General features: G+C 37.6%; 3 protein-coding genes across 7 annotated transcripts in view; 2 read left to right on the top strand and 1 right to left on the bottom strand.

Annotated features, from left to right (window-relative positions):
* Nucleotides 1-5991, top strand: part of NPHP3 (nephrocystin 3) — a 29531-nt gene extending 23540 nt beyond the window's left edge. Inside the window, exons 25-27 of the mRNA XM_010116426.2 lie at nucleotides 86-211; nucleotides 1108-1223; nucleotides 1429-5991. Of these exons, the coding sequence (XP_010114728.2) occupies nucleotides 86-211; nucleotides 1108-1223; nucleotides 1429-1609 (423 nt within the window). The 3' untranslated portion in view covers nucleotides 1610-5991. The remainder of the gene's footprint in view (nucleotides 1-85; nucleotides 212-1107; nucleotides 1224-1428) is intronic.
* Nucleotides 3825-14858, bottom strand: UBA5 (ubiquitin like modifier activating enzyme 5). 5 transcript variants are annotated; one of them, XM_086742810.1, is made up of 12 exons: nucleotides 14664-14858; nucleotides 13508-13553; nucleotides 13326-13415; nucleotides 12016-12125; nucleotides 11471-11557; nucleotides 10720-10804; nucleotides 9779-9883; nucleotides 9482-9609; nucleotides 8110-8245; nucleotides 7585-7660; nucleotides 6725-6831; nucleotides 3825-6152 (listed from the first exon to the last, which is right to left on the bottom strand). In XM_086742810.1, the coding sequence occupies exons 1-12, from the start codon at nucleotides 14807-14809 to the stop codon at nucleotides 6069-6071; spliced, it is 1200 nt and encodes a 399-aa protein (XP_086598936.1). In that variant the 5' UTR covers nucleotides 14810-14858; the 3' UTR covers nucleotides 3825-6068. The 5 variants fall into 5 exon arrangements, with proteins under 5 accessions (XP_086598936.1, XP_086598938.1, XP_086598940.1 ...); XM_086742812.1 differs by lacking the exon at nucleotides 13508-13553 and having other exon boundaries at nucleotides 14664-14794; XM_086742814.1 differs by lacking the exon at nucleotides 13508-13553 and having other exon boundaries at nucleotides 13342-13415; nucleotides 14664-14794.
* A 344-nt stretch (nucleotides 14859-15202) lies between these two features.
* ACAD11 (acyl-CoA dehydrogenase family member 11) overlaps nucleotides 15203-24707 on the top strand; it is a 29038-nt gene continuing 19533 nt past the window's right edge. The window contains exons 1-11 of the mRNA XM_086742807.1: nucleotides 15203-15339; nucleotides 17234-17333; nucleotides 17566-17691; nucleotides 18484-18645; nucleotides 19101-19265; nucleotides 20862-21009; nucleotides 21802-21923; nucleotides 22980-23086; nucleotides 23232-23355; nucleotides 24097-24174; nucleotides 24537-24675. Coding sequence (XP_086598933.1) covers nucleotides 15203-15339; nucleotides 17234-17333; nucleotides 17566-17691; nucleotides 18484-18645; nucleotides 19101-19265; nucleotides 20862-21009; nucleotides 21802-21923; nucleotides 22980-23086; nucleotides 23232-23355; nucleotides 24097-24174; nucleotides 24537-24675 — 1408 coding nt within the window. The remainder of the gene's footprint in view (nucleotides 15340-17233; nucleotides 17334-17565; nucleotides 17692-18483; nucleotides 18646-19100; nucleotides 19266-20861; nucleotides 21010-21801; nucleotides 21924-22979; nucleotides 23087-23231; nucleotides 23356-24096; nucleotides 24175-24536; nucleotides 24676-24707) is intronic.

Below are 24707 nucleotides of genomic sequence, written 5' to 3'. Positions count from 1 at the left end.
TCTTCAAGGGTTTTTGTTTAAAATAGATTTTACTGTTACCATTTTGACATAAGAGAATTGAATCATTTTTCCCTGTTATTTCTAGGGAAAACTTGACAAGGCTGTTCCTCTGTACGAACTAGCGGTTGAAATTCGACAGAAGTCATTTGGCCCAAAGCACCCTAGCGTAGCAACTGCTTTGGTAAATCTGGCTGTCCTTTATTGTCAGATGGTAAGTTTTTAATGTCTTACACATTTATTATTTCTGTCTTAGGCTTTTTTCTGATTTGTACCTAAATGATACCAAAGAAACTTGATCACATTTGAAAGGGAAATTCCTTACAAGACTTGCAAATTCTTAGGTTTCATTTTAAAAATTGAAAGGATATTTGGCAAGGAAAATGTATAATTGCTGTGACGGGTATGTCACAAGAACACTTGGGCTAATGCTCTTCAGGTTATTAAAAATGCCCACATGCTTTATAAGACAAGAGCTAGAGTACAGCATTTTCAGCGATATGGCCATTATCACAGTATGATGGAACACAGCTCCACCACTGACTCGGAGGGAAACACAGTCCTTTGAAATGTATGTCCATGAATGAAGGGTGGCCACCTTGATCAACTGCAACTCTGTGTAACTAAAAATCTGGGAAGGCCGAAGACTTTCCGGTCTACAGCTAATATGAGATTCAAAGGAGATGCAATCTGCTTAGCAAATTTAAATGTTTTACCTGGCATCCATAGGAATGAGCTGTAGATTGTTTCCTTGTTTTCTGTATTTCTACAATCTGCATATCTGTTTTTAAACAGGGATTAAAACTGCCTCAGGTAAAATTAAAGAGCATTTGGTAACGCAGATCTTTAAGGACTGAGATTTTTCAAAACTGCCTGGAAGGTCCAGACCCTGATTATTATAATATTAGTGGGAATTGCATTTGCAAGTGCAAGCTGGTTGCTTTGACAATCTCAATTATCATCCTCATCTGTCAACAGTATTGAGAACTCACAATACCTTTCTGGTTAAATATGCATGACTTTGCATCTAAGATGTGTTGATACTATGTTGGAAAAAGGAATAGTGAATGTAATATACCTCTCTAACAAACAACTTTGTGCTCCCCAAAGAAAAAGCAGACTGAAGCTTTACCTCTTTATGAATGTGCATTAAAGATTTATGAAGACAGCTTTGGTCACATGCATCCTCGCGTGGGGGAAACTCTGAAAAACTTGGCTGTGCTAAGGTAAGATTATACGTTTTAGCGCTATAAAAGCAAATTACTACAAAAATGACTGGATGAAACAGAACATCCTGGACTTCTGTAGTTGTTAGGAAAGTAGAGAGCTTTAAGTACGCTTTGTTGATAGCGTGGTGTGCATTTCAATTTAAATGAATTGAGAGACTGGTTTTATTTGCCTGTTTCAACTTTGTTTTACTCTTCTCCAAAGCTATGAAGGGGGAGACTTTGAGAAGGCAGCTGAACTTTACAAGAGAGCTATGGAAATAAAAGAAGCAGAGACTTTGTTGATAGGTGGAAAAGCAACTTCTCGGCACTCATCAAGCGGAGATACATTCAGCTTAAAGAGTGCATTATCACCAAATATTTTCCTGGAACATGGACAAAGGTGATATAAACCTGCTCAAAGAAAAGCCAATCTCTATTGCTATTTTAAAGCAGACATAAAATTATTAAGACAAATCTATTTTTCTTAGGATAATATACTATTTTGGTACCGACACCTTGTCTTCATGAATGATAGGGAAACAAGTGTTTGAGCTTGAAATCCTTGCTTGTTAACTTTGCAGACTGTATGGTACGAAGTGATCTTCTTTCATTGTACATAGATACTCATATTAGTTACTAGCGCAAGTTATAGCTAATACCAAAGCCATGGATTAGATACCTCTTAATCCAAGTGCCAAGACTGTAACAAGTTAAGTTGAACCTATTGTATATACTCTGTGGGATAGTTGTTATATCTATTTTGTAATAGCCTGGCTTAGAGGATTTGTGTATTTTTGTTTCATCAATTATTTCTGCCTTTCAGAAGGCAGATAGTAATTTTGAAAAAGTAAAAATAGTGTTCCACCCAAAGTTTTACCTGCAGATAAAGCAGATTTCAGCTTTAAGCATACTTTAATTCAAGGGACTTGTGCAAAAATAATTGGTTTTCTTGGGAAGCTAATATATCTGAATATATCATCATCTTCAGTTAAAGCTGTTGTCAGATTCAACTATGTTCAGTAAAAATATTTCCAGTGAGGAATCGAAATGAAGATGATTATGACCTGATTCCCTGTTAAGCTTTTAGCAATACTTTCACTGTTTAATCTCATTGAATGCCTTAAAATATAAAAATGTTTGTATTAGCTGGAAAAACCTAGTGATGCAAAATAGTTTTCCATCACATAAAGAGGTGCTAATCAAATCTACCTGCTGGTTTCATTTCTTAATACCCAGTCATCTGGAAGAATCCGTTTGAAGTCTGTTCTCATTCAGTGCATAAATCCATGAATCAATTTAAATAGATACTAAAAAGACACCTTTATAATATAATTGAATGTAAATGAAAAAATTAATTGAAACTTCATTATAATGTTTCAGAGGCAACTGATGTAAAGATTTATTTGATCCAGTTTGAAAAACATAAATGGCCTTTACCTTAAAGGGATACTTACCTTCCACAGCTTGCTCTCCCTTTTAGAGTACATAAAACCTCTTTCAACCCTTATTCTGGTTAGAAGGAATTTAATATTTTAGTAAGGCTGTAACTTGGCAAAAGAAACAGTATGTACAACTGATAAAATTTGGGTTGCATATTTGTGCTAAGATTAAAATTTACTTGAAAAAAAATAAAAAATAGCTCTTGAAGGTATTACAATACAGGAACAAGAGTTGAGACTTTTTAATAGTTCTCTGGATGTTTTCCTTTTACTTCAGAAAATGGGTTTTCAAAGCAAGAGGTCTTGGTTGCCTGCTCTTCTCAGACCTGGTAATTCCCTCTTCTGAATGCATAAAACTGTCTTATCAGATAGTCTGGTCTAGCTTGTCACGTCTGTGCAGATGTTAATGTGTATAATAATTTATCTGCTCTCCTAAATAATTTTTCTTAATGTTGCTAGCTTAAATAAGAAGCTACTTTCAAGACCTTCAGTGTTCTATCAGACTTCTCCCAGTTAGTGTTTTCCAAATCTGAACTGTTACGGTTCTTCCCTTGAGTCACTTCTCTCCAACTTATTCATAAGCTCCATGGTTGCTTTTCGCAGAAAAATCAGTCCCTAAAAAGTAACAGATCCCAACCGTTCATGGTCCAGTAGCAAAGATGGTGAGGAAGCAACATCCTTACCCTGTCAATCCAAAGAAAACTTGCTACAGGAAGTAGAACAGGATCACGAGGGGGAGGAGGGTCTTGTGGGCCACATGTTGGCTGCAAGGTTATGCAGTTATGGTCATAGCACTCTTAAGACAGTTGTTCATGTATTTTTAGTTGTACTTCATGGACATACATTAAAAAAAAAAAAGTGATTTTTATATCTGGTGTATGCCAAATACTTCTTTGTAGGAGAACTCCACCTCAAAACAGAGTGTCAGCGGTTTCAGTGGAGATTTAATCACACAGTCAGAACACCAGCATCTCAATAACATTAATGATGATACACTGTAAAAACTGAAAGCTTCTTTTATAAGATTGCCAAATAAACAAAGGTGGACTAAACCACTGCAATGTGCTTTAACTTGTTAGTTTGTAACAAAATAAGTAAAATTTTCCATTATGTTTTATAGTCAGAGTAGATTATAGTTGTAAATGTCTTCTTTTTAATTAAAAAAACCAAAACCTTAAAGTTGCTTTTGTTGGATGCTGTTTATTTTAAAGTAATTTTAACCATTGGCACATAGAATCATCTTAATGTATTTTCTAATTGTTTCAAATTCTTGTATATACAAGTTGAAAGTCTGAAAGGAACACAAGAACCATTTTGTATACTCTGTAAATAAGCATATAAAAGTGTATTAATTTGCTCATAAAAGTGTACATGAAATAAAATGGGAAACAGTTGCCTCTTGTAAAGCTGTCAATCATGTGATAGCAGCCCTACCAGCCAAATAGTCTTGACTCTGCACTAACAGAGCTGTTGTAGAAATGAGTCAACAATTTGCCTCAGGATCTTCAGAGCCAGCTGCGTGGCTCACATTTATTGTTCCCAACAAAGGTAAAGTCACTAAGAAATGTTAATAACACTTAAATTGACACTTGGAGCAAGCTAACATGGACATAGTGACACAGATTCAAGTATGTATCTTTTTAATGATCTCATTATTCTATTTCCCATCCCTCTTTACAGTTCATTTCTAAAATCTGGTTCCTCCAAAACTGAACTCAATCCTAAAAAAACACTTCCATTTTACAGTATAATGCACTACACCCAAAATCCACCCCAAACCTCCCTTGCTTGCTTCAGAGATTATTTTTATATATATAATATAATCTAATCTAATATCAGCTGTGGAGGAAACAGATTTTGAAGCACGTAACCGTTGCTTAGAAATCAAACATTTTTTAAACAAAGTATTCATTCAGCTGCCCTAAGAAACAGGAGCACCTCCACAATATGACTCTCTTTTTACATGTTCATTGGATGATGCTACTGCCATTACTAGTTGGTTCTGTGTTGGCTGCATCATGCTGTGGAATGGTTTTCTGAACAGCTTAAGTTGGAAATACTTGTTTTCCATTATGTTTTATAGTCAGAGTAGATTATAGTTGTAAATGTCTTTGGAATTAAAAAACTCAAAGCTGCTTTTTTTTTTGGATGCTGTTTCTTTTAAGGTAATTTTAACCATTGGCACATAGAATCATCTTAATGTATTTTCTAATTGTTTCAAATTCTTGTATATACAAGTTGAAAGTCTGAAAGGAACACAAGAACCATTTTGCAAAATTACTGCAAAGGTTGAAATTTACATTCTTCTAAGCTAAATATAAATAATGATCAAGTTCTGGATCAGACGCCCAGAGTAGTTAAAATCTTTAAATTTGATACTTCCAGTTCTGCAGGGTACTGGCCCTACAGGATGTGTACATTTACAGGTCAGTTTAACACATGATAATTTAAAAGGTAATAGTACTGTACTAGGATTATGTACAGGACAATAGCTCAGCTACTCCACTGAAGGTATTTGCAACACTAAACAAAGTTTAGAGCATCTAATTTTAGAAGCTTTCCTATGCAAACTCAGATTAAGTATATTCCTTAATACAGCCTGTATGATGATCAGAATTATACCCAAACTTTTAATAACAAACAAAATATAATACTTAGATTTTCAGAGATAGACAAAATCTGTTCTTTCCAATGTTGCTGATAATTCTTACAGATTTTGCCATGAAAAGCATCTGCCAACTGAAATAGTAACATGCTAATACCCAGTCTAGTACAATTATCTGCTAACAGAAGACTTCACCTTGTTGCAGCACACTCAAAGCATTATCACATACAAATCATGTAGGCTGCTATTCAAGAACAAGCAGTAGTAAAACATGGATAAAACAGGGAAGTTTAAAAAGAACTTCATCCAGAGATATTTAAGGCAGATGAGAAGGCTGAAGTGTTCTGTTTACTCAGAAAAAGTAGCCACAGCATGATCCATGCCAAAAATTTACAGAGACAAGTGAACAGTGATGAGTACAAGTGCCTGCAAAATCAGGAGCAGCAATATGAGTGAGGCATGATCATCTGCCTTTGACCTATTCAATCCACTCCAGCAGATTTCATCTTTCACTTGTCCTATAATATGTACTGCATGTCATGTGCTATGCCTGCTTTTGTTAGTTTATCCATCTCCTTTTATTTTCTACTGAATATTTGGACAGTAGCAATGCTGAGAAATTAGAGCTTACAGCAGCATGACTCCCTATCTTAAAAAGGTGAACAGACAACAGAATATAAATAAAGTCTGTTTCCTTCCTGCCCCTGTAACAGTTCAATTTCGTCAGAAATGTAAAGGTAAGCTTCAGTAGAGGTAAAAAGAAAAAAAAAAAAAAAAGTCAATCCAAACTCCCAAAAGTTGTACTTAATATTTGTTTTGCTACATGTTTCTCATTTTGGCCATGAGTTCTTCTAGGCTTTCTTCAGACTCTGCTATCGTTTCCTCAGTTATCAAATTCTCTTCCTGTTAGAAACAGGAAGAAAAAGTTGTCAACAAAAATAGCAAAGAAAGAACTCCACACAAATAATCTTTATTACCGTTATACCACACCATTTTCCTAGAACCAAGCACTCAATTGCAAGATTAGGCCTAAGTGATAATAAGCTTAAATTGTAAACTATTCTGACTAGGAGTTAGAATGTTCTGGCTGCAATATATATACAGATTCTGTGTTCCCCAGTTATACTAATTGCTCTTGGACTACATAAAGCTTTTAGAACATAAATATGGTAAAAATTAACTAGTCGCCAACTGTGAAATTAACATTTGTTTTACTTCCCGCACCTCACAAATATATTCATTCCTGCCACCTGAAAACTACATTTACACTAGCATCCATGCTTGAAGAAGTATATTGCATAGCAACACAGAACTGGACCATAGAAACCAACAATGGGATGTACTGAGGTACAGCTTCACTGGAATTGTTCAGGACTGAATTTTATTTAAGGTGTAAAGGGTAACCAAACTGACTAGTATTATAAATTTAATCTACAACACGTATTTCAAGAATTCATAAAGAATAAATAGATTACCTTGTTTGGGATAGTATACGCTACAGTAATTCCCTCAGGAAGCTCAGGTACTGGGCCAGATGCAGCCTTCAGCTCATCTTCTGAAATTTCTGATACTAATTCAATGCCTTTGCATTAAAACAAATCAAGAATTCCATTAAAAGTTAGAAGAAAAAGTTCTTTAATCACTATGTTATCACAGTAAGAGGAACATGGCAGCTATTTTTCCGAAATAGAAAAAATTTAAAAGCTGAAAGACCTTTTATTTCAACTACTTCATTCCATTATTAATATATTTTTCCTCCTTTACAATATATTAAATGGTTCCATACAGATAACTTATTCCTTGTCCTTACCATTTAAATCTTATCATGAGGACGCTTCTCCCAATGGTAAGCTAAGGTTGTTTCCTATATCATGTAATAAAGAGAATGTATACATCCATTCTTGAAATGGTAATATAAAACACGCTTACTGTTCCTTAAGACAATTCCTTCTAATTTAAAGCCCTCAGAGGAATATAAAAATCTATGGGATACCTAAGCACAGTGGTTATGGAAATGACAAATGCTCTTTAGTTACATATTTAAAACGAAAACACAGTGAATACATCTTCTCACATCTTTCTTATCTTCAGACAATCTTCAGAGAAGTTTTTTATTCAAATGGCAGTTACATTTTGAGCCTAAAACCCGCACATTACACTAAAAATACATCATCAAGTTGTGGTAACATTACTGTCAAAACCCAGCAGTAATTGCACAGTAAAAATTACAAAAAATACACTTCTCTATGTACCTTACAGTGTGTTCACCCAAAACAAAGACTTCAGTAAAATCTTGGTACTGGGAACATCATTTAGTCTCCAGTTGATTACTTACCCCAATCATTGTCTTCATGTACTATTTCTTCTTCCTGTTCAATTACATCTTGTTTTGGTTGCGCAGCTTCTTTTTTCTGAAGGAAAACCACAAAAAGATAAAAAACATAGATGTAATAGTCCAATTTTCAACAACAGCAAAGAAGATCAAATCTAATATTCACACTCCTTTTTATATAATGCCGTCACCATTTAGAACTTTGTGAGGCATAAAAAGGCAGAATACTTGCAAGTTAAAAAAAACTCAAATCCATTAACACTCAAAAATATGACTGCCAGAAAAGTTGAGCAATTACTGTAGAAGAAAATATTATCTAACTGAATGCAAGCAATTCTGCCTATCCTTTGTTTTAAGACAACTCAAAGTACTGTATTTTCAGAAACACATGCAACGATCCGAAGACGGGGCTACTGAAAATTGGAGTAGCAATGAAAATTTTCTTTTACTACAGACCCGTAGCTTGCTTTGTTCTTAAAACTTTAAGAAATAATAAAAAAAAAACAAATCAAAACAAAACATTTTTACCTTATAATTTTCTTGCTGCTTTCTGCAATTTCGGTCACTACATTGTGGGTTTGGCTTCATAGACATAGTTGGAAAGAAATCCTGCATCGCATTGTAACCAAGATAATAACTCACAGTACCAAAATTTAACAGGTATCTAGAAACACAAAACAGAGAAAGTAAGCCCTTATATACAGGCGCAAGACTAAAAATTCAGTTGCTCAGAGAATATTTTTTTCTTCTAAGAACTTTAAGAATACAACTTCACTAGTGTGAAAGTGTAAAGAGTTACTGTAATTGTCTTAAAATAAGCTGTAGTCACTTGATAACAGCGTGACTTCAACAACATACAACCTGGTCCTCCTGCGCTGTAAGTGTGTGAGAACAAGTCAGCTACAGTCTCAGAAAAAATATGTTAAGAGTAGTATGTAAGCAGTTTTCTCCTGTGCCTGAATCCATTGCTTGAAACACTGAGGTGCCCTGTATTACAATGGGAGAGTTCATCAGCTAATCAGAACTAATAATCTTTGCTGTAGGGTCAGATTTGCAATGAAAATAAAAATTTAAATTAAGCTGCAATGTTTGCATTCATCATTTAAGATAAGCACTTGTTGCTATGCATTTTCATACAACATCTCTCTCTGCACAGCTGAAAATTGAGCTTTGTTGTTTGTAGGCACGCTTGCAAACAGTACTTTTATTCTTTGTAACCAGAAATTTTTGGATAACTGACAAAACCAGGATAAGGCTAAAAGACAGGCTAAATAAGATCCTGTTCTCAAAGATGCTTGTAAAACACAGGACATCATAATTTTGCAACTGAGTACCAAGTTGTTCAAATATTTTCCTAGCTGATAAATGCAGTTCTTTTAGCAGTTGGAGCCATGTGACAGTACTTTTTGAAAAGACTAAAATATGTCATATTGCTACATAACTATTTTTAAGTCATCTCAGGTTTTTAGAATACAAACACTGCAAGATAAATTATTTATTCTTTGTCCATGAACAAAATTTCAGAATTAAGTCAGCACTGTAGCATTTTTTTGTGCATAATTTAATGATGTCAAATGGGAGAATGTCTAAAGAACCGCAGAACTAAGAAAAAAATGTGCATGTGCGTATGCAGTAAGATAAATTCTTAGGAAAACTCTAAAGATTTTTCCTTACCCCTGAAAAGTTATATTAAAAAGAGCAGTTCCAAAGTAAACACACCAGTGATGCAAGCAGTGCGTATTTCAGCCCTGTCCAATGATGCCAATACTTTTAGGAAACAGGCCACAAACATAAAAAGAACCAGACCCATCATTACTAAATGTTCCTTCAGGTTTCCTTCTCTTGCTATTCAACACTGAATACAATACTTACGCAAGCACAGTAACACTCAGTCACTTACTTCAGAACATTTTGTACAAGAATTCCCGCCACAACACCCATAGTTGTAGGAAGACTAGCTGCACAGACTCCTTCTCGCTTTAATGTCTTCTCATCAATGTTTGCAGCAACTACAAGTGGAGGAGCACACTGAAGGGAAATAAAGAAATTAAATTTTAAAAAAGTACTATAAAAACCCACAGACCACACAAAATTTTAAGCTACTCTGTCAGCTGTGCCAGGATCACATTCACTAGCCAGCTAATCTTCATATTCCCAGACCCATTTTAAAAGACAAATGAGCAATTCAGCTGCATACCGCAAAACAAGCGGATTCACCAGGTATGATCAGCTGTATATGTCCCGACACTGCATTTTCACTCACTCCAGATTCCATCCAGATTTGCCCAAGTTCATTGCAGGCCTTATAGACACAAAAACACACACATCAGCACTGCAGAAGTTTAATGAAAAAAAAAAAAAAAGTAAGAAATTGAGAGTAATTAAACACATTGATCTTCCTGCTTTAAAACAAAAAGGCTATGATCAGAAAAAGAAACATGAAAAAGTAGAACAGAAATTGTTTATCAGAGTCAAAGGATAAATCAAAGTCGTCCTCATGAAGCCAGCCCTTTGTGCTTTCCTGAGAGCCTGAGATTCTTTAATAAATACAGACATTAGAGATCCAGTTACTAGCACACTACAGAATCTAATTGCACAAACTACTTTTGGCGGCACAGATACAGTGTATATGTGTACTTTCAGGGCATGCAATTTACGGTTCAAGTTAGCTGAAGGATAATAGAAAACATGCACTTGGCATATACCCTGTATTGGCTGCTACCATAAAGTTTGATTAGGTACACAGTCTCAAGATATTTCTAGTATACAAAAAGTCCTATGAAGTACACAATTAGCTATACACAGTCTTTAAAAAGTTTGTAAGATTTAAGATACTAGGCTTTGATAATACCTTTATATAAACAGGATAATTTGGAAAGACAGAGAGGGCTTACGGCACTTAACTCTTTTGCTACCCATTAGCTGCTAGGAACTTCAGAGTCTACAGTTAGATTTATACACATAAAATGTGTTTTATAAGAACTGGGTAAAAGCTCAGATTCTGTTTCCATAAACCAAGGAGGAAATTTCTTAGAAGATTCTTGATAAGTTTCTGTCTTTTCTCTAGTCCCCACAATTCCAAACATTATTTATAGGAGAAAACAGACTCCCGCAAGCTCATGCCTTTGATGGCCTTACTGTGTTAATTGCCATGCGAGCTTCAAAGTTGTCCACGCAGCTTAAAACAAGATCAACAGGCTTTCCTTCCTCTAGAGCGCCGTTACTGAAATAAGTATCAAAAGTTTGCATGAAATTGCTGGCAGAACAAAATACCAACACGGCAATAAACATGCTGCTTTAGAGTACAGAAGCATATGCAAAGTGTATTTCTAACAAAACTTGTGCAAATACAGAACAGGATACAACTAGCATCTTAGATCTACAGTAGAAACAGCAGCACACTGCAGCTGGGATTTAAATATAAACATATAGGCCTTTTAGATTAAAAGAAGTTTTATAGAGTATACACTCACAGTACCAAGTATTGGAGAATTGTATGTTTGTACAAGATAATTGCAAATGGGAAAAACTATTTCAGAACTTCTCTATGAGATCTGCTAATAAGTATTTTCTCTCTTCATTCTATAAAGCATTCCTGAAACCACTTCTGAGCAGTCCAAATATGATCTGATCTGTTTTCTATAATGGGAAAAGCCTGTAAGACCCGCAGCTTTGGTTGGAAATCTAAAGATGCACTAAAAAAATGTGTAACTATGTAACAGTAGAAATAAATGCCAACTCTAGCGAAAAGGTCTAGGCAGAAATGTCTTCATATATACATATTTCCCACTGGTTTTCAATTGGAAGTCATTAAACTGATAAAACTCCAACAATAAAAATGTGAGTCCATGTTTAGAGCCACACAGCAGCAGAAGATGAAAGATTTTACCTTATTCTATCCATGAAATGTTCAAAGTTGTCCAGTGTTGTGATGTTGTAGTTATGTACTTCAAATTGAACATCAGGATTAATATTCCTTATGGAGGAAATAATATGAGTCAATGTTAACAAATACAATGATAACTTGCATTCTACTTCCTCACTTCACAAGTGTTGCTACAGTCTTAAGCTTCCAGTCTGAAGTCTAGACCCATATTTGACACCATATTAGACCCATATAGACACCCATATTTGTCAAAAATTCACAGGTTAGATGAGGAGGAAAAAAAAAAAAAAAAAACCACAACATATTCAAGTAGTACAGTTTATACCAAACTTCTGAGCAAAATTAGCTATACTTAAAAAGTAGACTGACAATAAGATTTTGGCCAGTAAAAAATTGTCCTTAAAGCATCAATCATTCCCACAACTATTTTATAGTCAAATTTCCAAATTAGAGCATGCTCTTTTGCAAGTGATTAAGAATGAAAAATTGGTTTTCTGGAGCAGCATCCTGGGTAAATACATTTTGATACCCACTCCTCTAAGTTATACCTCAAAGTATGCTCTGCTGCTTGCACTTTACTTAATCCAGCTTGATGAGGTTGGAAGAAGAGTCTGTTCATGTTTGCCAGTTCCACTTTGTCATAATCAAACAGAAGCAGCTACAATAAAGATTGTATTAACATATGTGAATCTCCAAAGACTCTGCAGCCAGACCACTACAGCAAGGCAATTTTAACAAAAAACCTCATTCTAAAACCAACAATAAAAAACCCCCAAACACACACCCCCCCCTCTGTGGCCCCATTCAGTTCACATTTGAAAGGTACCAACATTGTAAGTAAGTGAAAGACGGAATTCTCACTGCCATTCACCAGGAATTGATTCATTAAGTCATGAAAACCACTCTTAATAAAAAGCAATCTGTTAATTTGATCTAAACTAAGAATATTCAACAGATTATCTACATGAACACTATCACCTCTGTTATCACATCCCTCCTTGCTGTCATGGCATTAAATAGAAATGTGTAATTTCTTTCACTTGTCTTGGGATGTAGTTCTTCAAACGTTCACTTGAAATACCTACATAATACATGGGCATGTTGATTACGATAAAGTCTGAATCAACTGTCCAATGTCCTTTTCTATGCCCGAGATACTGGTCTTTAGGAAATGCTCCTTCAGAGGAAGGGGGAATCAACTTCACAATAAAAAATTGCATCACCTCTGTATTAAGAAACTTCTAAAAGTTCAAGAGTAAATGGTCAAGCTTTGCCTGGAAATACAAACATCTAAGCCATTCCCCAAATTCTCTCTTTAAAGAAAAATCCTGTTCTATTAACTCTGGAGGTTCTTGTTATCTATACGTGCATCAAATTATTTTTAACTGCTGCTAAATATTTAGCTCCAAGTCTGCCAATGACGAACTAATGTTTGTGATAAAAATATCTGTTTGATATCTACTGAATTTCAATTTCATTAATATCAACTTGTTCTCATAATGTAAGACTTAATCTTCTATGGAAGTTACTTCCTTTATTTTGTTTTCCTTTTGCAATAATCCAGTATGAAGGTCAGATAGACAGGCTCATATAAGATCACGGAGAAGATGAGCATCCAAACAAAGATCATCCACGTGATACAGGATTAAACCCTAAGTGAATCAATTTTACTAGCATAAGAAAAATACAGACTTAAGACTCTTCAGTTGTGACGTTTACTTAAATGCTGTTCTTGAGTGCTCTCTTCATGGTTATTTTTTATTTGGGCAAAATCAACTGAGTGAAATAGAATGTAACTCTTTATGAACAAGACTGGTTCAACATACTCTAAAGAAGCAGAAGAAGAAAACTTCATTACCTTACCAATGCCACACCTTGTCAACATTTCAGCAGTCACACTGCCAACTCCACCTACACCTACTACTGCAACTGTAAAGGTACGAATTTTCTGTAAAAGAAAATAAAATACAGATCAGTATGCCAAAAGTGGTCCTCACAGGGAAAAAAACCAAGGCTGTTTTAATGCAGGTAGAATCCTACCTCATAGTCTTTGACAATTCCCATTCTTTTTAACGCCATCAAGCGACTACAAAGAAAAACAGCAGCGTTATAGAGAAAATGCTTTCTACATTTCTAATAGCAATTTTGCTTTTCAGGTATTTAAAATCACTTTTGCTTTAAAAATAACACCTCCAAGCACCAAACTCAAGCCTGCTGTTTTCACCGCAGTTGCGATTGCCAGCTAAATACAGTCTAAATGAAATAGCAGATATATTCCTATTAGCAATAGCAATGGAATATTAAACCTGCAGAAATTAATGTACTTATTCAGTTGGTATGAGCAACATCAGTGAAATCAGGAGGAGTTAGTTTCATAAACAAATCTGTGATTTACAGAATGAAAGTCTGTACTGTTTTTCTTTAAGGAACCATATAGCAGCAGGTCAGTGAGGACTCTTCCAGTATTTTCTGATCAATTTGATTAGATTAACTTCAACATAACATTAAAAAAAAAAATGAGAATGTCAGGTTGTAAGGACAAGTGGAAGAATTTTAAAGTAACATTTATCCTGCTATTGTGTTTTTTTCATTGAAAGTATCAATGAAAGTACACGTATCAGCTTGTATTAAAAGAATTAATCCTGAAAAAAAACCAATGCATCAAATTTCCAGAACCGCTGAGCATTAGAAGGGGTCTCAGATGTTCAAGACTTCTCTAAGACAAACTCTAAAATAAGTGAGTTAGAGGAATAACACCTCATGTAACACCAACACCTGTCCCATTTATTTGCAACTTAACTGGAAAACTGGCAAAGCTTCCTCTCTCCCCTGCTCTGTACTGTAAAGCAAGATAATACAAAGTAACAGCAATGTACACCCCTGCCAGGTGGGAAATCTGAGAGCATCTCTCCCCTCAGAGGGCCTACCTTCAGCATTGCCCCGCCACCCTCTTCAGCACACCCAGCCCCATCCCTTAGTCCCCTGCCTGGCCTAGCACACCTCCACACGCCTTCTCCCCTTTACCCTGACCCACAGGCCGCGGGTTGGCACTGAGACCCCCGCAGCCCTCCCTTTTCCCCGTCCTGTACACCCTGACTCAGCCCCTGGGCCTCCTCCCCACGGCTCAGTCCTGGCCCCCTCCGCATAACCCACCCCCCCCCCGCCCAGGTGCAGCCTCCTCCCCCCCCGGCCGCACCTGTAGGGGTTGGAGTCCGTCACCTCCGGGCTCATGCTCTCAATGCGGGCCCGCGGCGCCCGGCGCCCGCCCTTCTCCCGGTCTAGCTCCTCCTCCAGCTCCCGCACACGCCGCTCCAGCTGCTCCAGCCGACTCGGCTCCGCCATGGCTGGGTCTGCGACACGGCGGCGACACGTCTCCCCGTCCGGGGCGGCTTCCGGGAGCGGCAGGGAGCGCCGTCCCCTGCTCTCGCCGGCGCCTCGGAGAACGTTCCCATCTCCAGAGGGGGGCTGCTGCCGCCCGACTACGGGCGGGCTCCGGCGATGACTGAGGGCAGGTGTCAGTCGGGGCGGCAGCCACGTCCCGAGAGCCTCTTTCCTCAAGGAGAAGCCACCCAGGTCCGAGAGCCCCGCTGGCCCCGCGCCGGGGACCGCTTTCCCGGACGGACCAGGCCGCCTCCGGTTGCCGTGACGACGCCGGGCGGGGCGGGGCGGCTCCGTCAGTAGCGTACCGGCGCCGGTGGGCGGGTGCGGGCCGTACGCCGCCGGCGTAGCGCGGGGATGGCGGCCGAGCCAGGCACCAGCGAGGTGAGGCGGCAGCACCGCTTCGACGAGGGCAGCTTGGAGCGGTACCTGTGCAGCCGCCTGCCCGGCTTCCCTCGGCAGCCCGCGGGGGCTCTGGCTGTCAGGCAGTACAGGTAAAGGCCCCGGGACTGCCTGCGAGGAGCGAGCCGCGGCCTCCGTGGCTGTTTCCGTGAGCCATTGGCGTGGGCTCTGAGGAGCGTGAGGCCCGCACCGTGCCTCTGTGGGGGGCGAGGGTGAGGGGCCGCGGCTTTGCCCGCTGCCTGGCAGGACAGGTGGGCAGAGCTGGGGCCCTTTGCTCTGGTGTTGGCGGATGGCCGCCATCAAGGGATGGGCTGGTCCCTTGGGCGGCTGGAGGAGTCAAAGTTTGCGATGGTGGCGAAGGTGACCTTTGGCGCAAGCAAACCCTGTGGCCGCAGTTGGCTGCCCTCGGAAAAACGTGTACTTGGCCCTGCCTGGTGTGCTCTGCTGGAGTATGCGCACAATTGTTTTATTGCCTGCTCATGAATCTCAATTTATCTGATCTATCTTTAGTTGTGCAGCAAATAGTAATGTTCAAAAGCACATACATGGCTTAAGAAATAAGTTTGAAAAGCCTTGGACTGTTGCCTGGTAAGCAAATCAATGAGAAGAGTGCAACGCTGAGCTGAGATTCCCATTAACGCCCTGAGAGCAAGGCGTTGCACCAGTGAGATGCTACACCCAGGCTCCAAAGCCGTTGTTGCACAGAACACCAAATTTGTTTGCATCACCAAATTAGTATATTAATTCCCTTCTAAACATGACCTCGACTGCTTTATCCGCAGTCATCACTGAGAAACAGTAAATTTTCAATTGCCTTCTGATGCGAATGTACAACATCCACTGAATCCTTAGCTGTACTCTAATCCTCATACATGCTTCAGTTGATGAGACTTTAGGAGAGGCCTTAGGAGAGTAGCTAATAGTAAAATCTGCTAAAGTGTTGCCATATTTATGCTTTTACTACTTTGTTTATCTTGCAGTTGCACTTCAAGGCTTCAAAAGATGTAAATCTATTGTGCTAGACACAATATTTGTCTGTGCAGTATATTTGTTACTGTATTACAGACTATGCCCTAAGTACCTCAGGGAGAACGGAAATGTCGTGGGGAGCATGAGGGCAAAAGTGCACTTGATTTTGATTCTCTGATAGTTGTCTAATGTCTTATTGGACTACATCAGCATGGGTCTTAAAAATGATCCAGAAGATGACACGTAGATTAGCACAGAGCATTGGGGAAAATGACGATCACTGAGCTTGATTGCAATATGATGGACAAGATATTTCATACCTAGGTTGTCCTTCTCTTTTACACATGCATGTGATTGAAATGTTTAATTTCTATGATTCTTTGTCACTGCAACATTCATTCTTTAAAACTTAATAGTTACTAAAGGCAGTCCCTTAAGCATAGCATATGTATATGATGATCAGGCTAGCGTACAGCAGGGCTAGGTACTGGAATTCGTCAGTTATTGGAGAGCTTTCTCTATGCTTACATTGTTCAAAATACAGCTCACCAAAGGACAAATGCAATTATGGGCTACTCTGAACTCTGCTCTGTTTAATTTCTTCCAAATTAGAAAGCTTTAAAGTTAGTATCTACTGCATACTCTGAAATTGTTAATGATGTCTCTTTAGGGAGGAGAGGTAAATGCTATCTCCATTACACTGAAGGCCCAATTGAGTATCTGTGACTTCTCTGCAGTGAAAGGAGGTGTCTTTCTTATAGGTAGGAGCAGGACCTCTGACTTCCAATTTTGTAGGCTGTCACTTGCATCCTTGTAAGGCTGTATTTGAAAAAGAAAAAAAACCAACAACAAACAAACAAACAAATAAAAAACAACACTTGAGAAGAACCCTTTCTTCTGTCTTGCCATTTCATTCAGGTCAAGTCATTGACCATGCATTTTGCATAATTTCTGTTAAAAGTTTGCAAATTTGTAAGTACTGGAATTCATAAATAATTGTAATCTTTCTCTTCGTAGCTCAGGCCAGTCAAATCCAACCTTTTATCTTCAGAAGGGTGGGCAGGCTTATGTGCTCAGGAAGAAGCCTCATGGCCCTCTTTTACCTAGAGCTCACATGGTGAGTAACTTTCTTCAGCAAGCTCCAAACACTTTGTGTTGCAGGAGGATAAGTCCTTTACGTGATGGTGCACCTCATTGTTGAATGTCTAGAAATGCAAGAAATTGCTGGATCATTTTCTGTTTTCTGTGCTATATACATAACTAAACATTTGGAAGAATACATTGTCATCCACTGTACTCATTTATGTTTGGGAGCTTTTTTTTGAAGCTAAATTCTGTGTCTTCTTCAGGTTGATAGAGAGTATCGTGTGCAGAAAGCATTATTTTCAGCTGGATTTCCTGTGCCTGAGCCCCTGTTGTATTGCAGTGATGTTTCTGTCATTGGAACAGAATTTTATGTAATGCAGCATGTGCAGGTTGGTCCTCTAACATGAGAGATTTCTTTCTTCTCCCTACTACAAGCTGCTTTTAAATTGTTTAAAACCATTCTGTTAGAGCTTTATTCAACATTTACTAGGCTTTGTGATATAAACATAAATAATCCTTGGATATTTTTAAGAAATGCTAGCTATGATAAATTCTCGCTGATTTCAGCTTCTCTAGGACTTATTTCCCACTTTGTCAAAATTTTCAGCTCAGTATTTAACCTTTTGTTCTTGTTTTGAGCTCTCAGAAGGGTATCTTGTAATGAGTCAGTATTGCTTCTGTGAGAAGCATAAACATGTCAAAAGGAGAATGATCATGCTATAAAGTTACACTGGATCCTTGGACATCCTGGGACTTGTTAAGTACTGAAGATAATAATCTACATACAATCACCTTTTCTTGAAAACCAAGCAGTATTCCAGCTCAAGCACTAATTTAAGAAAGAACATAGCTTAGCTCTGTCTGTGATCCATCCCTCTGGGGAGGCTGTAGCTGAGTTGATATTTCTTCTGTTAGATTTTGGCGACTCTGAGTGTAAAAGTCTGCTGTATCGGGTTATTTTAATTGCCTTCCAATAGATATCCTGTATACTAATGATCTGAGATTACTGTGAATCCCTTCATCTGTCCTGGGCAAGGAATAAAATAAATGAGGAAGGAGTTTTTGATTGCATAGGGAGTGTTGAATTCACTGCATTTGTTTTTGCTCCTGAAATGTATAGCTTTACTTTTCTTCATCTGATGTGTACATCCCACCAAATATCTGATTTATGATGTTTCTAGGGTCGCATCTTCCGAGACCTCTCACTGCCCGAAGTGGGCCCAGCAGAGCGTTCTGCTTTGTATATTGCAATGATAGAAACTTTGGCCCTGTTGCACTCCTTTGATTTACAGTCATTGGGTCTCCAAGGATATGGCAGAGGACCAGGATACTGCAGAAGACAGGTACAGCTCTTCAAAAAATTCTCTTGTTTTGCCAGATCTTTGATGATTTATTTGATTTGCTAAATTGTTTGTTATTACCAACTTGTAAAAGTAACCATCATATTTTAGCTATTAAACACCTTCACTTAGTTCAGTTATTTGTGCATGGTATGAAGTTACTACTACATTCAGATCAATTCTGTAGTGTTATACTCAGGGAATGGTATTCATTCGCTTTTGGAATAATACTAGATTTAGGCTATGTAAATAGGATTGAAATAGGAAATAGAAGTGGTCTTCATTGCATCTTTTGATCTCAGAGTTCATATTTGCAGATGCAAAGCCACTGGGTTTTACTGAATTTACAGGTAACATGGTCATAGTCAAAGTCCAGAAGTATGTTCTTCAGAATTTTGTGCTCTTGTGAAACTTGTGAATTAGTTGGAAAATCTGTTTAAGTGTTTCTATTTCTTTAGGTATCAACTTGGAAAAGACAGTATGATGCAGCTGCTCATACAGATATTCCTGCCATGAACAAGCTGGCTGAGTGGTTAGCAAACAACTTGCCACCTGAGGATAATGAAGAAAGCCTGATTCATGGGGACTTCAGAATAGATAACATCATCTTCCACCCAACAGAGGTATTTGAAACATATTTGTACATGTTAGTAGTTTTTGATCCTCAGTTTGTTTGTACTCCAGCTATGTAATGAGGCACTTATGTGGATGTCTTGGCGGATGATACGTCTTTGAAAGGAATAGTAGAGAACTTAACTTTTCTCTGTGCTCTATGTATGGTGTTTAGGTACCTAATACAGTCCTGGTTTTCATTGCAGGAGCTAGTTACTCAGTTTATTCATTAGCTCTGGTCTCTACTTCGAAGTCCAGGAACAAAATTTTCTATCTTTATATCTTTCTAATTCAGTGCAACTTAAGGACATACTGAAGGATCACTTTGTTAAACTACACAAGCATCTGATCCAAAGCCCACTGAAGTCTGTGGTATGGCTTTGATATAACTGCAGTGGCTTTTGTAGCAGGATCTGAATGCATGATATGTGATACTAGTGGAAGCAAATTTAAAATCTGCCAAAGTTGCTTAGTTTTGGAGCACACATAGACTGCAGAAACCCTGAAAGTTCCTCCTTCATCTTTAGGGAAAAGGAAGAGATGTTTTTCTCATTTGTGAAAATAAATGTGCGTTACCTATCTATCAATACAATGATATTTTCATTATTTTTTTTCTATGCTATTTGCTGCGTTGTGACCAGAAAATATGCATGGGATTTGTGACCAAGACTCTGTGATGACTGCTTCAAAAGCAACAGATCCCAGAGATTCCCATTGTTGTGCATTTATCTGTTGATAGACACTCTTTGTAGGCTTAAATGTGCTGATTGACTCTGTGAGGAGAGAATCTGGCAGTCCAAGGGACTCTGCCAGCTGTTCCTGATGTAACTGAAGGAATTGACCAAACTGTGCATAGGTAATTTTAAATAATCTGTAGAAACTGTTCCTATATATGCAGGAGTGACCATGTAGGAAAGACTTTTGCAAGTAGTTCAAGTAGCCATGGATGATGAGTAGGCTGAAGGGGTCGTTCAGGATGACAGGATTGTAAGAATTCATCAAAATGACAGTTTGGGAGTCTCAGCCTATCCAGTGGAAGACGCCATTGCAAGGAAGATTGCAGCAGAGACTTGTGTCACTATCTGAACAGTGTTTGACTGTCCTGTTTAAGACATTCATTTCCCCAAGTAAATGTTAATCTATGCATAATATTGTCATAATTTAGGTTTTTTAATGCATGGTTTGTCCATGAGTATCTGTGCAAAAGGACTGTGCAACAGTATCTGTGTAACAGTACTGGAGCCAAAAAAAAAAAAACCCCAACTGTCAATACTACTGTTCTTTAGGATATTTTATTTCAGTCACATTTAGAAGTTTCTGGCAGGAAAAATGCTACTAAAAATGTAGAATTTAAGAGATTTTCATTGGAAAAATTTTCATTTTTCTGCCACTGTGTGAATGTTCATTTTCTGCAGATCCTTACATAGTACTAAAAGAAACTGGTTTTGCTGGTTCTGCTGGCAGGCACAATGCCTGTTTTTAATTTTAAACACATAGTAACTGATTAAAGCTGTTTGATATTAAGTGGGTTGTGCATTTGTGGATGGAGAGAATTTATCTTCTAGCATTCACTTGAGGCTTTTTTTTTTTTTTTTTTTTTTTTTAAGGCTCGTGTTTTGGCAGTGCTGGACTGGGAACTTTCAACTACTGGTCATCCTTTAGCAGATCTAGCATATGCCACTCTATCCTACTTTTGGCCTACATCTATTAAGGGCTTAGGTCAAGGAGCTGTCTTGGGTTTCAAAGGCACCATAGGTATGAAATTGTAACTTATTTTTTTTAAAATAAATTCTGGGCTTGATTTCTATTTGATATATTACCTTTTGAAACCATAATAAAAAATTAAATTAATAAGCACATCTGTTAACACCTGAGGAGAACTTTTATGTGATTTTCTTCATTGTAGGAAACATGCTGAGAGTGAGGTTTAAGCTAGTCCTGTTTTAACAAGCTGTGGCTTAGACAGAGTATGCTTCTTCTGTAAAAGATTATTTTTAACCTTTCTTAGAGATAGTGGAAGAAAACAAAAATTTAAATGTAATTTTTTTTTAAAAAGGCAACACCCCCCATTTCCCCTGTGGTGAAATGAATTTCCTGACTGGAGTGGAGGCAAGGGGCAGTAGGAAGTGTTACGCTTATCTGGAATTCTGATAACTCCTATTTCCTTTCGGTTCTCCATATCACACATAGAATCACAGAACGGTTTGGACTGGAAGGGACTTTCAAAGGTCATCTAGTCCAACCCCCCTGCAAGGAGCAGGGACATCTCCAACCAGATCAGGTTGCTCACAGCCCCATCCAACCTGGCCTTGAATGTTTCCAGGGATGGGGCATCCACCACCTCTCTGGGCAACCCCTGCCAGGGTTCTACCACCCTCACCACTTAGGTCATAAGAAATTATAAATCATGGGGTTTTTACTATGTAAATGGAAATCTCGTAAAGCTGACAAGGTGTTCAAATGTTTGAAGAACAAGGTGGAAAAAATAATAGAAATTGTTGAATATTCTAAAATTTTCTGTTTGTGGTTTTTTTTTTTTTTTTGTAGAAACTCCTTCCTTTGAAGAACTGGTTGCCATTTACTGCCGCTGCCGGAATATTAGTACTACTTTATCCAACTTTAATTTTTTTCTTGCTTTGTCTTTTTTTAAATTGGCAGCAATATCCCAGGTAATACAATCACATTTGCTGAAATGTCCCATATTTTTATTATGAGTATTTGTAGTTGATAATACTTGTTCAAAATATGAATAATATTTAAAAAATAACTGGAACTGTTATATTTCAGTTTGTTCCTTTGGAAGCAGTATCTTGGATGCTTATGACTGATAACTATCTAAGATAGAATTCTTGCTACATACAGGACGTTGCATTACATATAGCTAACTTCTTAGGAAAGTAGGCTAAAAAAGAAGAAAATGTGGATATTTGGATTTTTTCTTATTAATATTCCAGTATGCAGGCAATTTTGTCATTACCTTTTTGCACTCTCTGGGTAATTTAAATCCTGTATTACAGAGAAACAAAGAAGTAAGTTTTTGCAGCTCTCATGAAAGCAGATAGCAGGATAGGTAAGTAAGATCTGTGGGTGCCACCCACAGATTAAAAAGAGTGTATTGAGAGCTCATCTTACTGTGAGCATAGGAAGCCAATCTTGAGATGTGATTATAGGATAAAATAAGTTTCATTGATTCATTATTAACAGCAGTAACTGTTTAATTAGATATTCAGCCATTGTAAGGCATAAGTATATTTTTATGAGTTGCAGCATGAGATCAGCATACCAAATGTGGGGTCATCTGCCTTGTTTTAATTTGGAATAAGAGTGTATATGTGGGTAGTTAATTTAGTCATGGATAATAATCACGTGTATGTGTATACTGTTGTTAGCTGGCTTAAGGGACTGGCTGGGCTTGCTTGCAGTATCATATGCAGATATTTCTTTTTTTCTTTTTTTTTTTCTCTACTACTTTTTGTGATTTTCCTTTAGTTAGTTTAGCTAGGGTATGGGTTTTTTTCACTTGTGCGCCAAGTATCTCCTTTATATCAGAAGTGGGCCAAAACCAATATTAACATCTCAGTAAAATCTCTCTGGATGCTAATTTTTTCCTGTTAAGAATATGTGTGTTTAAGTGTTAACTTTCATAGTTGAAGAAATCGCCAGTCTATTAAAGAGACATCTTTAAGTGCAGAATTATACCATATATGTCTTTCTTTTGGGTTTAGGGTGTATATGCTAGGTATCTCATTGGAAATGCTTCTGCAGAGAATAGTCATGAATTTGCGAAGATTGTGAAGCCTCTGGCAGAGAAAGGATTAGAGCTCTCGAAAAGGTAAAAGTAGTCTAAACTGCTGGTCAAAGGCAAGGCAAAGCTTTTACAACATTTTTGCTTGTTTAAATGCCTGTAAAAGGCAGCTTATATTATTATCAGGGAAAATCTGGTCTGACTTGTTATCACGTTGAATGTTCTTGCCTAGATCATCTTTCAGCAGCACATATCACAGTGTTGCTGGAGAGCTGTTCCATCAAAGTAGGAAAGGCCAAGAAATTCTGCTAAAAGTCAAGCAGTTCATGCAGCAGCACATATATCCAGCTGAGAAGGTAAAAGCTTTTGCTAAGCCTATTTATAAATCAATATTTTGTTACTAGAGTTTATGAAAATGTAAAACTGTGTGTAGAAGTCATGTCCTCCTATTCTTCTGGGCCAGCTTTGATTAAGTGCTGGGCCTCACTAAAACGTGCTTGTGAAAATAATAGGATTACTGAATAAACAGTTTTACTTAATACTAATCACTAGTGCTTGGAATGACTGTTTACATGATATGTTAAGGAATTACTTTTACAGGAAAAGAAAATGTATTCTTTGTGTTTTTTTCTCAATTTAAAAAAAGATTAACTGGCTTATATATCTGAATGTTGTGATGGGAAACTTGAATCTTAAGTGTCAGTACATCAGGCTTTTATTTGTTGTTTTACTTTTAGGTTCATGCCTCTTGTGCATACTGTTGGTAACAGTTACTTGTATCACCAGAAAACGCTGATGTTCTACTGTCATCATTGCGTATTTTAAACCACCCCAAATCATTTCCCTGTATGAAATAAGGAACTGATTGGGGTCATCTCAATGATGCATTTAAAGTCTTGCAAAATGAATAGATTGCAGTTTGATTTTCAATTATATTTTTAATTTTATAGTGCAACCAACTACATAATAAAAACCGACGTTGAGTATTTTTTTATTGGTTTCTTGGGGTGCAGGGCTGGAAAAGTCACCGTGTTATTACTTGTGTATGTTACATGTACTCTTAGTTTAAAGAGCATATTTTTAATTGTTCCTCTAAGGAAATAATAAAATACTATGCTGAAGGTGGAAATGCTGAGGAAAATTGGAAGAAACCACCACTGCTTGAGAGATTGAAGGTATGTGATAATAAATATTCTTGAGCACTCTAGCAGTAAAAAAAACAGGCACTGACATGCAGCATATGAACGTTTGGTGTATATTGCTGGAGAGTTACTCTCCATGGAAAGAAACAGTGTGAGGAAAGGAAGAAGGAAATGTGAGGTGAGAGATACGAGATAGGAGAAAAGCGGAAGTGAGTTCTGTGTGGGATATGTCTGAACTTTAAGTCAAAGACTATACCTATTGGAAATAGCTATTGAAAAAAGACATCAGCTATATGTGTGTTAAGCAGGAAGGAAGACAATAGGCATCAAGCCAGAATATTTTATTTTTTTAAAGATTTTTTGCCAATGTTTTTTTCCTTTGATTCTTTCAACAGGAAATGGCCAAAGCAGAAGGTCTGTGGAACCTTTTTCTCCCAGATGTCAGTGGTCTCAGCCAACTTGACTACGCACTAATAGCTGAGGAGACGGGGAAGTGCTTCTTTGCTCCTGAGGTTTTCAATTGTCACGCACCAGGTTAGCAACCCTGTCCCGTAAATACGGCACTG

This window comes from Chlamydotis macqueenii, chromosome 2 (assembly GCF_036417535.1).
Source record: "Chlamydotis macqueenii isolate bChlMac1 chromosome 2, bChlMac1.mat, whole genome shotgun sequence".
NCBI lineage: Eukaryota > Metazoa > Chordata > Aves > Otidiformes > Otididae > Chlamydotis > Chlamydotis macqueenii.
This window is presented reverse-complemented; position numbering and strand designations above follow the sequence as displayed.

Bases quoted from the DNA above. Each gene is read 5' to 3' on its own strand.
- UBA5 (XM_086742810.1), bottom strand. From the start codon at position 14,809: ATGGCGGAGCCGAGTCGGCTGGAGCAGCTGGAGCGGCGTGTGCGGGAG. The intron at 7,661-8,109 runs GTAAAAATGTTT...GTTTTCCTTCAG, and splicing joins AGCAGCAAGAAAATTATAAG to AAAAAAGAAGCTGCGCAACC. The intron at 6,832-7,584 runs GTAAGTAATCAA...TTTAATGCAAAG, and splicing joins ACATGAAGACAATGATTGGG to GCATTGAATTAGTATCAGAA.